The sequence below is a fragment of the Hoplias malabaricus genome, chromosome 15 (genome assembly GCF_029633855.1).
Source record: "Hoplias malabaricus isolate fHopMal1 chromosome 15, fHopMal1.hap1, whole genome shotgun sequence".
In the NCBI taxonomy this organism is placed as follows: Eukaryota; Metazoa; Chordata; class Actinopteri; order Characiformes; family Erythrinidae; genus Hoplias; species Hoplias malabaricus.
Genome location: NC_089814.1, coordinates 12,715,408 through 12,732,883, shown reverse-complemented (window position 1 = coordinate 12,732,883; position 17,476 = coordinate 12,715,408). Strand labels below are relative to the sequence as shown.

Below are 17,476 nucleotides of genomic sequence, written 5' to 3'. Positions count from 1 at the left end.
CCAGTATACACAACCACATCAACAGTACCTTCACAGATATGCTAGTCACCACTGCTACATGGAAACAAACTGAAATATGGACTCCTCTGAAAACAGCACACCTTTCCACTGTATTTCGGACCATTTTAGATGAGCTCTTGCCCAAAAAATTCAGTAGCGTTTTTGCATATAACTGATATGATTTTTATGATTTCTCTTTACATAATAGAGTTTCAGGTTGCATTTCTTGTTGCAGCAGCATACTGTCTTTTGACAGCAGGTTTCTAAAGTACTCCTAAGTTGATGTGGCTAAATTTATCACACTTTCTCGTGCAATGCCATTGTGTGGTTCTTGGCGTTGATCAACACTGAGTGAGGTTTTCACAATCTTTTGGATCCTTTTCACAATATTATGTGAGGTAGATTGTGAAAGACATACATTCTTTGCAATATTGCATTGAGAAATTTTCTTTTGGTACTATTTGACAATCATCATACACAAGTGAGTCAAAACCCATCTTCACTTGCAATGAATAAGCCTTTGGTGACTGCTCCTTTTATACCCAGCCATGATACTCTTTTACTACTTTTTTGTTTATGGCAGTTGCAAAAAAAAGCAAATTAACGGCAGAACTTTTCACAGGCTCTTTTCTAAAGGGATTACTTGGAAACAGAATGGGATTTCAAATACAGTTGTATTCATCTAAAGATGAGAGCAATGGATATAAACAGCATGAATTAAAGCTTCCATTATTTACACTGTATCAGGGCAGCCTTTCTCCTCCTACCTAAATATGCATTCTCTCTCTCTCTCTCTCTTTCTCTCTCTCTCTCTCTCTCTCTCTCTCTCTCACACACACACACACACACACACACACACACAGGATCACAGAGCAGTAGTGAGTTTGACGTCAAGTGCTCTGGCGAAGGAAACTGCACCTCCCTGTGTATCCACAGCCACCACATCCCCTTCTTATACAGCGCCCCTGTTGCTATGACAGCTCTGAGATACGCATAGTTTTTATTAAAGCTCTGTAGCACACATATGTACTAGGCACCTGGCTGCCATGGCGGCAGAGCACATGCTTACAGGACCCATGGTTACAGGATACTGGGCTACAGGATGCGTGATTACAGGACACACTGTTGCTGGGCACATGACAGTAGGTCATATGACGACAGGACACATGACTACAGGCACATGGTTTTCAAGACACATGGCTACATGACGGATAGTTACAGGACACAGGTTGGCTAGGTCCTGTATCATATGTCACCATTCCTTCACCAAGCTCCTCCCCAGTTCACGCGCATCAGCTTCAAACCCTTTCCACTGTGAAACATTCAAAGCCTTACATACATAATTCAGCTTTTACTGCAATGCAACACTTCAAGTTGGGCCGACACCTTACCCTCAAAGCACAGTAAATACCCTGTTTTAAAACACTAAAGGGACATTTAAAGCCTTTGTGTACAAGACCCACTGGCTAAGCATTTAGGTCCAGGACACAATTTGCAAAATAATCATTTATTCAGAAGTGGAGAATTTGACACGGTTGCCCATTTGAAATCTGTATTCACTGTGCAGGCTTGTACAGCATCAGTGTTAAGAAGACTAACTGTCAATACTGGTCTAATAATCTGAAGAAGTATTTTTCACAATTTCTGTCTTAGATGTTGGCTGCATTTTCTTCTTTTCACAGGTACTCCTAAATACATTTAACACTCTACCAGGTGCTGCATGGTGGTTTAGAGCCCTTTTTTCTCTATGTATTTGAATCATTTTTTGGAATTTTGGGTTGAAATAAACAGCATGAATAGGCTCTACACTATTTACACTGTATGAATGAATCAGGGCAGTCCCTCCCATCCCCTCCTCAAATTCTCTGTCTCTCTTTCTCTCTCTGTCACACACACACACAGGATCACAGAGTGGTGGCGAGTTTGACGTCAAGTGCTCTGCTGAAGGAAACTGCACCTCCCTGTCTATCGACAGCCTCCACATCCCCTTCATACACGGTGCCCCGGTTGCTATGACAGCTCTGAGCTATGCATAGTCCCTATGAGAGCTCTGTGCAATAGCACATATAGGCACTAGCTGCCTGGCTGCCATGGTTACTGGGCACATGACTGTAGGACGTATATATTTTTTTATGATCATGTGTTTTGCAAAAGTCATAGCTGCAGGACACTTGAGTACAGGACATGTGATTAGAGAAGGCATGGCAAAATGATTAAAGGCACCCATGTTTAAAAAACAACAATAAAGTTCAGTCTTAGATGTTGGAATATTTAAACCCATTTTTCACAACCTATCTACTTCAGAACTGAGAAATGAAAAACTTACTAAACGTACTAATGACAGAAATGAAGGCTATGGTCGCCACAGTGTTGTATCCGTGTGTAGGAATGAGTTAAATCAAAGGGCAATTCAGGCAAGGTGCCCTATCAAAATGTCTAGTACTTGACTATGCAAGGGAAAAGTTTGCACCCTGTATCCAGCGTGTATTGCCTTACAGTGTCACTGGGCCAGACAAAACACAGAGGAGCTTAAGTTCATTTAACACATTAATATAAATGCCCCCTATTCACTTCCATTGAAGAGCAGTGGTGAATGATGTGCCTCCAGTGTTGTGCTGGAGAACATGCATATTCCTCACTTACTCACCACAGGCAGTCTGGAGAAGGGTGTGTCTTTATAACAACAGTAACACTTACTGGGGATGAAGACCCAACCCTGATTCTGTGAGGCTCATGGTGGCAAAGCACAATGCAAATGGGGGCCAGTACTGAATAAGTGTGTGTGAAATCATGCAAATATTTCATAGTGTAGATCTGAAAGGTTTACTGCATGACATGCCTACAATGCAAAGTCAAAGATAAAGTATCTGGATTGGAAGAAGATACTTGGAGTCTTAGTAATAAAGTGCTGCCGGTTTAGAAACACATAAACGGGAGCAACTGCACTTCACACTTGAGTTTCCAAAATGTTCAGGTCATTTCTAAGCATTTCATTTAGTTTATTTATCACAATACAATCACACAATGCAATGGACATCCCCTCTGTTCATAAGAAGTTTGGAAACTCACACATCTTTATTGATGGTGAAGAGAGGAAATCCATCATTTTGCTGAGGAATGCCCAGAGTTCTCCTAATTAAAACAAAAGTTTGCGTGTAGTTGAAGTTAACTTGTGAGCCATTCCTTTGGTTAATTGACCATTCACAAAGATCAGACTGCTACATTTCCTCATGACGATTGCAACTTAGCCTCTGAAAAGGTGTCATACAGCCACCGAAGGACTGATTAAAACGTGTGATATCCTGGTCGTCCAGCCTCACAGTCGGCTGGATCTGTTTGCACAGGAAGGTCTAATCTTTATCCAAATGAGGCTTGTTCAGAGAGAATGACCTGCTCAACCTGATATCGGCTTCAGCTCGACAGCATTTGCATTCGAAGCATTTCATTTATTGTTTTCTTTTTATTCAGGAGCTCACTTCATCACTTTTGTTCTATTACTGGATCTGAGGATTTAGTTAAGAGCATTATCAGGCTTCAGAACCATTATTGAGTACTGCTGATATCATGGTTTCTTTTAACACACACACACCAGATTTAAAAGCATTGTTTTTCTTTTAACTTTACTTTAGGCTATTGTTTAACAAGATACAATTTGTTTAGGCCCAGTTTTCCCTTCACTAGATTAACCGATGTACTGTCCTCTCTCTCTTTCTCTCTCTTGGGGGTGAGTGCAAAACAAAAGAAGCGATTTCAATGAAGTTGAAGAGGCCCTGAGGGACTCACTCTACCAGGATTCATACATAAAACAATTAGCAATTATTAACCTGCTTTTCTGTCCATTCGCTTAAAATCAACTTCTTCATTCAGGGAACTGATGACAGAATGAACACCGCAGACAGCACATATACTGATAAAGACAATGTTTACAATGTCATGCTGGAGGGTTAGGAGTCCTGTTGAAGGACTGGTATAGTGACTATACTGGTCCATCTGCCCAAACTAGGAACTGAAACCTGGTCTCTGTGGTGACAGGCAGCTGTGTTGTTACAAAGACCACAACCCCCAGGAATTACTGGACTGAATAGTGTCCAGAGTTGTGCTATGTCTTTGATATGGATATCTGATTCTGGGGAAGTATTTTGAGCAAACATGCACAGTCTGTTTGTTTTCTGGTGATATTAATAGTAGCAGGTTGATGCACTGGCAATGGTGATCAGTCTTCACTGGAGTCTACACCCTGTTGTAAGATCTAATTACAATACAAGGACACAGATGCTGACTCTGACATGGAGGTTCGACTGAGCAATATTTTAGTCAGTTTCCTGTTGGGATTTTGGAAAGAGGGTATTTAAATATTACAAGAATAAGCTGAGCTGGTATTAGGAAGTGGATTGCTTAAAATACCGCATCCGTTTGATAATTCGTATATGTCAGGTATTAGATAAAGACTGCTGCTCACAGTAGGATTTTTATGAATGAGAGAGAGAGAGAGAGAGAGAGAGAGAGAGAGAGAGAGAGAGAGGAGGGAGAGATGTGGGGGAGGGGTAGAGAGAAAATGAGAGAAGAATAGAGACAGTCTGGGGAGAGAGAAAGAAAAGAACAGAAAGAAATTGTTATTTCTTATGAATGGGAGAGAGAAGATGGGTGGGTTTTAAATAGATACAGAGAGAAAACAGAAGCAGACAGAAGAGAGAAGTCAGTCTTTGAATGGGTTGTGGGGGGAGATGAAAAATAGAGGAGACAGAGACAGGTAGCGAAAAGATGGGTGACAAAGAAAGAGTAGAGAGAGAGAGAGAGAGAGAGAATGTGTAAAACAGAGAAAAAAAGTGTGTCTTTATGAATGAGGAACCAGAAAGAGAAATGGCGGTCAGAGAAAGTGAGACGTTGGAGAGAGAAAAAGGGGGAGATCGACGTTTATTGAAGATAGAGAGATGGAGTAGTCTGAGTGAGAGAGAGAAAGAGAGAGATAGAGGGGGGGGGCAGAGAGAGAGGGGGGAGAGAGAGAGACGGCGCGCGCTGTTAATGAATGGTGCTAGTAGAAGACGTCATCTCCATTGTGACGTCACGGCCCTTTTATGGCGCGGTCGCTCAGCTCCATTCATAAAACGGAAAGAGCGAAGAGCCCGCGGTAGTAATGCTCTCAGGAGGATAACACAAGCACACCATAGCACAGCACAGTGCCCATAGCGCGGTAACGGTCATCAGGATTCCATTAACCGTACACCAGCAGCAGTCTGAGAGGAACCGAATTCGGGGCTCGTCACGCGGCGGTGGCGGGAACACACACAAACAAACAAATAACATGGTGACGATGGAGCAAATGTGTGAGATGGACTGCGGCGCTCTGAAGCGGCTGCTGAAGGAAGACGGCGCCAAGTGTCTACTGCTCGACTGCAGGTCCTTCCTGGCCTTCAGCGCTGGACACATCCGCGGAGCCGTTAACGTCCGCTGCAACACCATCGTTCGGCGGCGCGCTAAAGGCTCCGTGAGCCTGGACCAGATACTGTCCGGCGACGACGAGGTCAAGTCCAGGCTGGTGTCCGGCCTCTACTCCGCCGTCATTCTGTACGACGAGCGGACGACGGACACGCGCATGGTGAAAGAGGACAGCACCATCACACTGGTCATGAACGCGCTCGGAAGGGACACGTTCAGGACCGAAGTGCATCTCTTAAAGGGTGAGTTATAATAATAATAATAGCAGTACACGTCATTATTTTCGTTTGGGTTCAAGGGAACATTTTTATTTTCCAACAATGAAGTGTGAAGTGGTGTGGGTTTATATCAGAGAAACTCAATGGCCAGTGTTTATTTAGGCTCCTCATTAATTTACAATCAAAAATGACCACTGTTCTGACAGTGTTGATGTTGGATGTAAGGCTGAAACAGAGGAATCTGGAAAACACAGCCTACAATAACAAAAAGAACTGAGAGATCTGAATATCTTCTTCACTATTGGCTTGCGTGGAATTTGCTGTTTACACCATTTTTAGGTTTAAATTGTGCCAGTGTGAGCATGGAAGGAGCTCCTGGGTAATGATGTAATGCACACAGCTCTGTCAGACTAACTGACTGCCTGCCATTTGCTCAAGCTACTGGATAATTATATTCATTTAGTCAGTTCCGTATGAATCATCTGCTGTCATATTTCCATTCGCATGTCTGTGTATCTCTATAGAACTGCTTATTCTCGGGATTTTAGTTTTTTCTTGACATGGCCTTCAAATATCATCTAGCGCTTTGTGTGAAACAACCCACACTCCTTCACCTCTTCCTACGTTACAGAAAAACAACACATACATACATGCTTTTAAAAACATCTTCAGTCGAAGTGTTTTCAATATAAAATTCCTGTAGTCCCAATGTGAGGTGGAAAATACCTTCTGTAATCTGAGGAGTGTGGTGTAGCTACATATTTAATATTCTATACATGGTGAAATTTTATAAACATTAAAAAATGATACCTAATAGAACAGCAATTTAGTCTTTCATTTAATATTTCTGTATGGAACCTTTATACACACTACTGATCAGAAATATAATTAAACAAAATATTTCACATATTCTGCTTCCTGCTTAACTGATTATATACAATAATATATTATTATAAATGATTATTATTATATTATTATTATAAATAATTGGAAGTAAACCATCTAACACTACTGAACTACTAGCCCAGATTTACAAACATAGAATGTAGGTATGAATCGGTGCACTCTCAGAAAAAAAAAAGGTAGAGGTATATTATTGGTCACTAAATGTACAGACAGTGTAAATGTACCTTTAAAAGTACAGCAGTGGTATAAAAGCCAAGCTGTGTTCCCTAGTTACATTACATTCTGTTCTCCAGAAAGAGAGGTGAATATTTGTAATATATCATAACAGAAATGTGTAAAGTAAAAAAAAAATAATATAAATCCTGTAGATGAAGTGGTGCATATGAAATCAACACAGTTCTAAAATCTATAATTATTATAAAATAAGCTACAATTATGTTCCCTAACTAAAGGTGCACATATATACCACCTCAAGGACACTTTTTCTCTGTGTGTGTGTTTATATTTATTTATTTTTCTACATGAACCTAACTGTACATGTATCGGTATAAACACCATGTGTGTATGTGTATACATGCAAATAAGCCCTTGAATATTCAAAGTCTGCTTTTTGCTCTCCAGGTGGCTATGACAGGTTTTGCTCTCAGTATCCAGACTACTGTTTAAAAAGCAGAACGCTGCCCATGCCCTCTGCTGTGTCCAGTGTTCATGTCAGCTCTGAGTCCAGCTGCACCTCCTGTGGGACCCCGCAACACGACCAGGTACGTAGGGACGCATGCATGTTTTAATGTTTCAGAAAGTGCTGTGTGACTGCTGCCAACATCTTTTTTTTTTTTTTTTGCCCCCCGGCTGCATGATATCCTCTCTCTCCCTCCTCTTTCACTTATCGACCGTTTCCTGCCATTGCTTTTTAAAAGCAGCCAGCTATGACATAACACTGGACCACATCAATACACTGCTTCCGCTTCCGGAGAACTAACAACATGATATTATGACACCCTTTAAACCATGTGTCATCACACCAGTGTTTGCAGATTTTCTAAAAATATCACTTCTGATTAAGGCAAGCTAAATGAGTTCAGATTGTCTGAAAAAGAAATGTGTATGAGCTACATTTTTAAAAAAATTCAGATTAATATTATTATACGTTTATAAAAAATAAATTCTTCATGAATTTAAGGCTAAAGATAGATATATGACATTTATTAACGATGTGAAGTTTAGTGTGGGATGAGCATATTCATTCTGATTAAAGTTCAGTAATATGTTTTGGTTTAGCCTCTCTTTGCTTATAATTAGCATTCAATTAACCATAACTATGTTGTTCCTCAGCAATAAGGAAGCCACATATCATCATTCACAGTGATCAGATTTGCCCTGCAGACACTGTTTAAAAAAAAAAACACTGAGTAAATATTGCCTTTGTGTGTTTTATTACAGGGTGGACCTGTGGAGATCTTACCCTTTCTGTTTCTTGGTAGTGCCCTCCATGCCTCTAAAAAGGACATGTTAGATGGTATGGGGATCTCTGCTTTACTGAATGTGTCTTCAAACTGTCCCAACCACTTTGAAGGAGCTTACCAGTACAAATGCATCCCCGTTGAGGACAACCACAAAGAGGACATCAGCTCCTGGTTCATTGAAGCTATTGAGTTCATAGGTACGTTCACCTCTTTGACTCAAATGTAGTATTCTTCCTACATTCGTAATTCCAAAATGGTGACTTTTAAAAGGCGCAGGGAAGGTAGTTTTTCTACTGGCTCGTCTATTGTGATAAACAGCAGCTGGTGCGCTCAAACGGCGCTGAAATATTAAACTGAAGGAAGATGCTTTTCTTTGAACAGTGGTGAAAGAAAATGCCAGGGAAAGACTGAGGTGTTGTATTGTGTGTAAATGGGTCTCACTGTGCATTGCAGGTTTTCATTGCTGAATGGCTGGGCGTTCATCAGTGATTAACAGGCTCATCTGCATCACAGAACTCTGCTTATGTTAGTGCTCCCTCACACCCACTGGTTTAATCTATCATCCATTTCCACTGGTAAAGCATTGGCTGGGTGTGCATTCATTTTCTGTCCATTTAATGGCTAATGTATTGCTGGTAGCTGGTGCAATATTTAGACCTAGGCCAGGCTTAGAATACAGGACAGACCAGTGCACTTAAGGCTGGGATGAGCTTCCTGCTGTAAGCCTGTATGGGTGGAGCCCCCTCAGGCAGGGTTTTCCGATACCGTGTGTGGGGGAATCTTGTGAATTGATTCCAGTGCAGCATATCATCCGCAGTAAAACAGCACCCTAAAGTAGGCTTGCTGCATTTGAGAGCTTTACTAGGTGTGTGTTTGCGCTTGTGTGTGTGTGTGTGTGGTGGTGGGAGGGTATGTGAGTGTGTATGCATGCGTCAGAGTGTGCAGCTAAGGGACCAGAGTCTGACTCATCCACCATTCGAGGGTACTCTGCTCCTTCAGATCTGTGTGTGTTAGAATATGTGTGTTGGGCTTTAATGTCTTTACACACACACTGGTGAAACCTATAGCTCAGGCCATTGGTCAGATCAACTGATTGCCAAGTGTCAGTCAGGTAGAATACACAAACCCTTCCCCCTTTTATCCTCATCAAGTGGTTCTCTTCCTCATTAATTAGCAGCTGCTTAGTAATGGCAGGGTGTCAGTGTTTGTATGTAGCAGTGGGGGTGGGAAGGTGTGAAAGTTTCCTCGGGCAGTGTTTGTTGGGTGGAGAGGTGTTGAAATACCGTGAATCATTCAGCATTTCATCATTTCATCATTATTATTATTATTAGCAGCAGCAGTGGACACGAGTGTTAGGTGTTTGGTTTTTATGAGGGGTTTGGTTTTGTTTTGGACAGATTCGTATTTCTTTACAGCTGAACTGGCCACTGGCCTCGTGTGGACTGGATCTTATAGCTGGTTTAACCCAGGGTTAGAATGAGTAATATTACTGGCTCTTTATTGAGCCAAACTGGCGTCAACTTGCTCTTTTGCAAAATGAGTCATACATAATCAGCCTACTTTTGTACAGTTACCTGCCTCACTTTATTTCCATCTCATACAAATGCTACACAGACCGACCAAAATTAAAGAAAAGGAATTGGCCAATTGGGTTCTGCAGGTTTAGACCAAGTTTATCTACCATTTTCAGTCTAATCTGGGCCTCATCATCCATGTTTAACTACTGTGATTCATGTTTTGGAATGGTAGGTTTTATATGAGGCCAAAAATACTGTTCTAATATCTACTACAAAATATACTCCAATGTCTATGACTTGGTGACTCAGCTTTAAATGCAGTAAAATAGAACAAATATCATTTTTACCAACAAAGGCAGTATTTATGAATCAATGAATGGAGCGAATGATGGCAACTATTTCCATTAAAAGCAATTTGGTCATCTATCTATGAACTTTACTTGTGATTCGCTGCTCATACGTCACATCTAACCATTAATGTCTCCTCCTGCAGACTCTGTAAAAGACTCTAACGGCCGAGTGCTGGTGCACTGTCAGGCGGGGATCTCTCGCTCTGCCACGATCTGCCTGGCGTACCTGATGAAAAAGAAGCGCGTTCGCCTGGAGGAGGCTTTCGAGTTCGTCAAGCAGCGGCGCAGCATCATCTCTCCCAACTTCAGCTTCATGGGTCAGCTGCTGCAGTTCGAGTCGCAGGTGCTGGCCACCTCGTGCGCCGTGGAGGCAGCCAGCCCCTCTGCCTCGTTGGGGCCCAAGTCTTCCTCGTCCCCCAACTCCCCTTACATCTTCAGCTTCCCTGTGTCGGTGGTACCACACGCACAACCCAGCAGTCTCTCATATCTGCAGAGTCCCATCACCACGTCGCCCAGCTGCTGATAACATGCGCCAGGCAGCAGCACCTCCGGACTGTGGACGAGGAGAGCTGCACCAAGGACTTGCTTACCAGCGTCTTGAAGAAGCCGAGAAAGTGGGGCACTGGGTGATGGCTCTGGATGGGAATCACAAGGTCAGACCAAGAACATTTCTTCACGTGTTAGAGCTGGTTTCTTGGCCCATATAAAATCAGAAAGGCTGCTTCACGTGGGCTGTGGTCGTTGACCGAGGTGACTAACGCTGAACTTGTCTGGGACAAGGAACATTTTAAAGAATGAAAGTAGGGCGAAGCAGTGCATCCCTTCTTCCAAAGTCCTGCTGTTTGATAAGCCGGGGTCGATGAATGCACTGAGGATGGGACACGTCTCCTATCCTTTACATCTCCTCCTCCTCCTCTTCCTGACAGAGCGCAGGATGCCCTTCAGCAGGGACAGGACTGTCCGGACCTTCCATTTATCATCAACTGCCCCCAACCCCCAAATCCCCAATCCCAAACTGGAAAGAGGACTGGCAGAAAGACTGAGCTCCTTCGGCAGACACGGACCTGCTGGAGCTTGAAGGATGGGACTCATGTGGTGTGACTAATTCAAGGTTTTTATTCTTGGTCAGTGCCTTGCACATAAAAGGTACAGGACATGTGTGGGCACCTCTTGGCAATGGTCCTGTACATTGCCTTTACCTGCAGGATCAGCCACTATTCACAGGCAGGGTGATGGGCCACTATTGCAAAGCGAAACAAGAGCGTTTCAGTCTGCAATACAGACATGTTCTACTATGTCTCTCTCTCTCTCTCTCATCGAATATTAGAGCAATAACGTCTCCCTGCCTCTTCCCAGTCGCCACCAAAGCACTGTCGTGTCCTTTACGTCCATCACGTTGTATGATCGTGCTTTTTAAGGGTTTTCTGATTTGAGTTTGACCACTCATTTGTACAGTAGCAGACCCAGCCATCATTTCTGCTGTATGCCTTACAGATAACGACTGTGGAGTCCTCCAGTGCAGAATGTTCTCGTTTTTAGACTACGACGGTACCCATTATGTTTTGTGGCGGGCACGCATTTTTTGATAGGTCACTTGTCTAACCACTGTAACTTTATTTTTTTATGTAAAACTCGTTCCGTTAGCTACTGCAAAGGGCCGGATACACTGAGCCACCTACACACACGAGTACACTGGAGACTGAATTGTCCACGTTTCAAGGCCTTCCTGTCGGTCTGTTTGCTTTATGTTCTCCCATTTAAAGGTTTCAGCGCCGCTCTAACAGTGAACGCATTGGGATTCTTGAAGAATGGTGATGATTTGAACATTCACACAGGGTTAAATGCTTTCTTCCTCTTCTTTTCCTGATGAATGTGGGCACCTTTTTATAGAGCACTTTTAAGTGATGCAATATTGTATTATGAGTTGAGATTTGTTTTGCACATGGTTGGAGTAGAGACAGCTGAGTAAGCTGATTACTGTGTTTGTTACACCCATTAGAGCTTTACTTTGTGTATGTAAAGGATAGTCTGTCACCAATCACTGATGAATGCAATACTTTTTACTGTACCTTGTCTACTCAAATGTTGGTCTGAATGCCCATGGCAATATCATTCTGAAGGGTTCAATTTTTAAACCTTTTTTGTTGTATATTTTATTTATTCCTTGATTACCATTGGTAAATATAACAACGTTCTTTAACGAAAGACTGGTGTGATTCTTGAAGTCAGAAATTTCTAAACAACTCACTACAGCACGGTCTTTAACAGAACAACTGCCTCCCTTCTTTAAGAAGCTGTGATTCACTGCATGGCGAGGAGAGTAGAAAAGAAACTCCAGCGCACAGCGCCCCCGTGTGTATTATCTTTGCTTCTGCGACTTCAAAAACACGGAAGACTCGAGGCACACTTTTCAAACTGGTAAACTCAGATCAACATTTTAAAAAAAATCTTAATTTTCTAAATCACCGCGACCCTGAACTGGAGAAGTGGTTACAGATAATTTATGAATGAACAATTTTCTAAACCCTCTCAGTGTGCAAGGCCAGTAATTACAGCCCTGAGAACACTGCCTCCCCAAACCACTGCTCAGTCTGTATTTATAACAGGCTTTAACTGCATCATGAAAAAATAAGCCAATAATCATTCATTCATTCATTATCTGTAACCACTTATTCAGTTCAGGGTCGCGGTGGGTCACCCTGGAGGGGGCGCCAGTCCTTCACAGGGCAACACACACACTCACACCTAAGGACACTTTTGAGTCACCAATCCACCTACCAACGTGTGTTTTTAGACTGTGGGAGGAAACCCACGCAGACACAGGGAGTACACACCAACTCCTCACAGACAGTCACCCGGAGCGGGAATCGAACCCACAACCTCCAGGCCCCTGGAGCTGTGTGACTGCGACACTACCTGCTGCGCCACCGTGCCGCCCCAATAAGCCAATATATTTAATATAAGATTAGTCTGAACAGGAATATCATATTCTCCAGTATTTTGTGGATCCACAGTTTTGCCTCATTTGTAGCTTCCATTCTTGAAGTGACCCATTTTTACTTTTTCTGGATAAATGTACAGGGATGATTCCACACCTTCAAAGTTCAGTCCAAGAAGTTGGTTTTCTGACAATCAACGTAATACCAGATACATTCAGTGATGCTGAGCTTGTTCTGGATTTTTATTATTGATGATCACTTACAATTAAGTGGAGGTGGATATTTCTCTGAACACTAGGTTCATAAACTGAATTGAATCCTAAACGGAATCCTTAGAATTTTGCCCTGTATATTTTAACGTACATTTCACGTACGTATTTTAATTTCCTAAGAGTAAAGTGTTGAAAGTACATCGACCCTCCGCAACATTCACAACAAAAACACTGATTACACCTCCTGCCCAGTGTGATCAGCCTGATAACTATCAACTCTAACCCACAAGCGAACCAGCCTACTCGGCTCACAGGAAGGCAGTTACAAAAACGACTGTGCTGCTGCTGGCCAAAAAAAACCCTCCCACCTGCTCTGCAAACGAACCAACTCAGCAGACAAGTCCTTTCCATGGAAAACATCAGGGAGAGTGACTCACAGAACAAGGCCAGAATGCGTTAAGGCTAAATGGGGAGAAAAAAGTGCACAGTAGAGAAAGAATATATGACATATGTACTTTATTAAGACTGGTTTACATGATCGAGGAGTGTTCAATTAGTCTGCAGATTGCTTGTGGTAAACAGGCCATTGCTGGATCTGGTTAAGGTACACCCCAAAAAGAAAAAGGGAAGAAAAAAAAGGAAGAGAAATCAGTAGATATGTGAGAAACTGAAAATAGGTCCAGCTGAGAGGGTAAGCGATGGACAGTGTGCTCATGGGGAGAGGCTATAAGAATATTTGTTCCCTCTTTCTATCATACCTGAGCCCAAGGAAGCCGAAATCTCTCAACAATGGAGCAGAGTATAATCAATGATGGGGGGTAAACCACTTTTCCTTCCACTTACATAACCTGTGAATGTGCAAGCAATGCTGTTGATAAGTCAGTAGTGTATGAGGAGAAGAATCTCTACAAGAGATTACACTGGAATGAAGGAGTCCAATAAACCATGCCCTGGAGTTAATGCCATCCAAAACACAGAGGGCTGAAGGATGTACTGAGCCACATAAAAACAAGAAAAATATGAATATGAAAGCACAATGTTCCACTTCATTTACAGTCCTAATGAACCCACACTTCATCAGTAAACAGCACCGAAAGCTTCACCAAGGCATCGACCATTACATAATCAGTTCATTACACGACATCTTATTAGTTCAATGTCATTTTCAGCTTCTTTAGAATAACTTAAATCCTGTCTAAAAGTGCAAGTCCTTAAAAAGGTGGGGTTTTTTATGATTAAGCTAGGGCAGGGGTGCCCAACTCCAGTCCTGGAGGGCCGGTATCCAGCATATTTTGGTTATACCTCTGCTCACACACACCTGATCAACTCATCTGTTAATTGCCAGGTTTAAGGGGTGTGTTTTAGCAGAGCAATCACCAAACGTTGCTGGACACCAGCCCTCCAGCACTGGAGTTGGGCACCGCTGAGCTAGGGTAAGAGGTTTGACAATTCAGACCGGTTTCTTCCTGTGCAAAGTCAAATGATCCCAAGTAAATGTGTTAATACTTTGCTATTAACAGCTTTTTTTTTCTATCCCCCCGCAGAATGGGTTTCCCTGTGTTCACCTCCTGTGCCCACTCAGAAACCTTTCTAAGGCTTTCAGAACAATTAGTTAATCCAAACAAAAAAACAATGATCACAACAGGAAAAGCCAACTGTCTTCACGGAACGTCATTAAGTGAAATAAAATAAATTCAAATAAATGGTAGGTCCTTATAGAGTGTAACCGTGATGTGGTCCATGTCATAGTGTAAGTTGACTTAAAAATAACTCAAAACAATAAATCACAATAAAAATGGTTCAATAAAAAAAGAAGCTACATGAGTTGTAATGCTTGTCCAGGGACCGGATTAAAACAATATTAAAGGGTAAGGGGGTGGCAAAGAGGTCACTTGTTGTCTTTTCACACATTATCATTCAGAGTAGGCTGCACGCTCCCTAACTCCCTCACCTCCTCTCTCTTCCCCTTCAGCCCTGAACATCACGGCCTGCTGCCCTGACCCCGGATCCCTGACCACTCCACTTTCAGCCCATCTCCCAGCAGACGAGTGTGAGGGCAGCCAAGGTAACTCTTTCAGGTAAACACTGAGAGGAGAGGAGGGGGAGGGGGGGGGGTGTTAAACAAAGGCAGGCGTTTATGGAGAAGGCAAGTGGAAGTGGTGAGACCAGGGAGAAGACGGAGAGCTAGAAGAGGTGCTGGAGGCCATAATGTGTGTGATGTGTTTGAGTAACAGTCTGAGCAGTGTGCGAGAGGCCACAGCAGAAAAAGGGGAGGCTGGAGGGGGAGCCCACTAAGACTTCTGCTCGGCTGCTGCTGGGGGCTGTGATGTGCTCTCCGGCTTCACTATCTGGTATGTGATGAGGTACTCTGGGTAGGCCTTGACAGAAACATGAAAACAACCAGTAAATAAAAGAGAGGCCTAAGTAATAAATTAATTTTCTATTACATTCCAAAAGAGACTGTAAATCCAACAGTCAAGTACTGCCTCGTACAACAATAATCAGTCATAGCTACAGGCCAAAATGATGGCAGCTGGCACTGACTCTTCCAGTTACAGAAAGAGTTTACAACTAATTCAATTCGCCAGCAAAGAAAACTAAAATATTATCCAATTAACACAGATACAATCAAGTCTTAATTTAATACACCATTTCAATTATTTAAGCCTTCATGCTCATTTTAATCTGAGAAAAAGTACATGATTATCATTTGAATTAATCTACTAGGTAATCACTAAGAACAAAACACCCTCACCTGTTCCCCTCTGTAGATGACGTACTCTGCGTATGCCAGTCCATTGACACTGGGGCGACCAATGACCGAGTGGTGCCCTGGAGGAGCATGAGCCATTTTCATGGCACTGAACTGTAGGAAGGACTTGCCCAGGGTTACTCGACAAAACAGCATCTGCCTGCACAACAACAGCAGCCAGCACATTGTGTGAGTCACAGCACCATCATCTGGCCATTTAAATGAACTGAAATTACCTGTTTGCTGAAGGATTGTGTACCTGTGACAAATGTAGCAGGACCGGTCTTTGTGCGTGGGGCAGCCAGTGCCACCGCCGATGCCGTAAACGTACTGGTTACTCTTAGAGGAGTTTTCTGCAAAGTAGATCCCTGCTCCAAACATACCCCCTATGTATGCATGTCTCTCGTCAAAGCCTTTGTGAATTATGGCATTGATGAATGGAGACCCTGCAAAAGTAGATTTTTAATAGTGGTTATTTTGCCAAGCTTACCATTTGGAGTCTGTGATAGACACATTAGTTACATTAATTTGTTGTTCCTCATTCATAGTTGTGGAACAGAATCTGTCAGATTTTTATAGTTTTCAGTCAAGGTCACATTTGTTGGCAAGCAGAGGAAATAATGATAAATGATATAAAGATAATATAATAATATGATAATAAATGATAATAAAGATGATTAGACGATGGGTTGGCGGCATGGTGGTGCAGCAGGTAGTGTCGCAGTCACACAGCTCCAGGGTCCTGGAGGTTGTGGGTTCGATTCCTGCTCTGTGTGACTGTCTGTGAGGAGTGTGGTGTGTACTCCCAGTGTCCGCGTGGGTTTCCTCCGGGTGCTCCGGTTTCCTCCCACAGTCCAAAAACACACGTTGGTAGGTGGATTGGCGACTCAAAAGTGTTCGTAGGTGTGAGTGAATGTGTGAGTGTGTGTTGCCCTGTGAAGGACTGGCGCCCCCTCCAGGGTGTATTCCCGCCTTGCGTCCAGTGATTCCAGGTAGGCTCTGGACCCACCGTGACCCTGAATTGAATAAGCGCTTACAGATAATGGATGGATAGACGATGGTTCATGCAAGAAATTATTTGAAACAGTTATTTTTGTAATCATTTAATAAAATGTGGTTGAGGTGTGCGTTGTTTTTTATTTTTTTTGGCAAGGGAGTGTATAAATTAATTAAGAAAATAATAGACTGGTAAGAACTTATTATTGTAATTATATACCAAGACAGCTGTATGTCCCATTTGTGCAATTTCTTGCCTAAAATTGTGATTTGTGATTGAAAATAATTTAAAATGCGAAAGTAAATGTGAAAATAAAATTTTCAGCTTTGTTAGATTACATTGAATTGTCCAAAAATAAAATCATGTCAACAGTTGAGCAGATTAACAAGTATAAATGTGATTCGAGTATTAAAAAATAAATAGATAAATGTTAAAGATTAAAACATTTAAAATGCTTAGGAATACAGGCCAGTACCATGGAACAACATTCTCTCGTTATGGTGATTATGGTTCTCGTCTGCAATCTCCTTCTGCCTGTGTGAATATCTCTCCCTCAGCTTCTTATTCACCACCTTCTGGATCTGTGCGCATGTAAAACACAGATTCAGCCAGAGCAAAGACAAAACCACCCACCCAATAGAGCAATGCAGGGCAGACTATCTCAACAACAACAACAACAACTCATA

The 17,476-nt window shown here is 42.4% G+C and overlaps 2 protein-coding genes across 2 annotated transcripts in view; one reads left to right on the top strand and one right to left on the bottom strand.

Moving 5' to 3' along the window:
- The first annotated feature begins 5,156 nt into the window (after window positions 1–5,156).
- On the top strand, window positions 5,157–12,373 carry dusp4 (dual specificity phosphatase 4). The gene is made up of 4 exons (XM_066645605.1): window positions 5,157–5,678; window positions 7,182–7,321; window positions 8,001–8,220; window positions 10,034–12,373. Exons 1-4 carry the CDS (start codon window positions 5,303–5,305, stop codon window positions 10,411–10,413), a joined length of 1,116 nt encoding a protein of 371 aa, XP_066501702.1. The 5' UTR covers window positions 5,157–5,302; the 3' UTR covers window positions 10,414–12,373.
- A 1,178-nt stretch (window positions 12,374–13,551) lies between these two features.
- Window positions 13,552–17,476, bottom strand: part of tnksa (tankyrase, TRF1-interacting ankyrin-related ADP-ribose polymerase a) — a 76,958-nt gene continuing 73,033 nt past the window's right edge. Inside the window, exons 24-27 of the mRNA XM_066645606.1 lie at window positions 17,266–17,371; window positions 16,053–16,239; window positions 15,797–15,953; window positions 13,552–15,419 (exon numbers count right to left, since the gene is read on the bottom strand). Coding sequence (XP_066501703.1) covers window positions 15,333–15,419; window positions 15,797–15,953; window positions 16,053–16,239; window positions 17,266–17,371 — 537 coding nt within the window. The 3' untranslated portion in view covers window positions 13,552–15,332. The remainder of the gene's footprint in view (window positions 15,420–15,796; window positions 15,954–16,052; window positions 16,240–17,265; window positions 17,372–17,476) is intronic.

Excerpts from the sequence above, each read along its gene's own strand:
- dusp4 (XM_066645605.1), top strand. The coding sequence starts at position 5,303 with ATGGTGACGATGGAGCAAATGTGTGAGATGGACTGCGGCGCTCTGAAG. Across the intron at positions 5,679-7,181 it reads CGAAGTGCATCTCTTAAAGG|GTGGCTATGACAGGTTTTGC; the intron begins GTGAGTTATAAT and ends TTTGCTCTCCAG. Across the intron at positions 7,322-8,000 it reads GGACCCCGCAACACGACCAG|GGTGGACCTGTGGAGATCTT; the intron begins GTACGTAGGGAC and ends GTTTTATTACAG.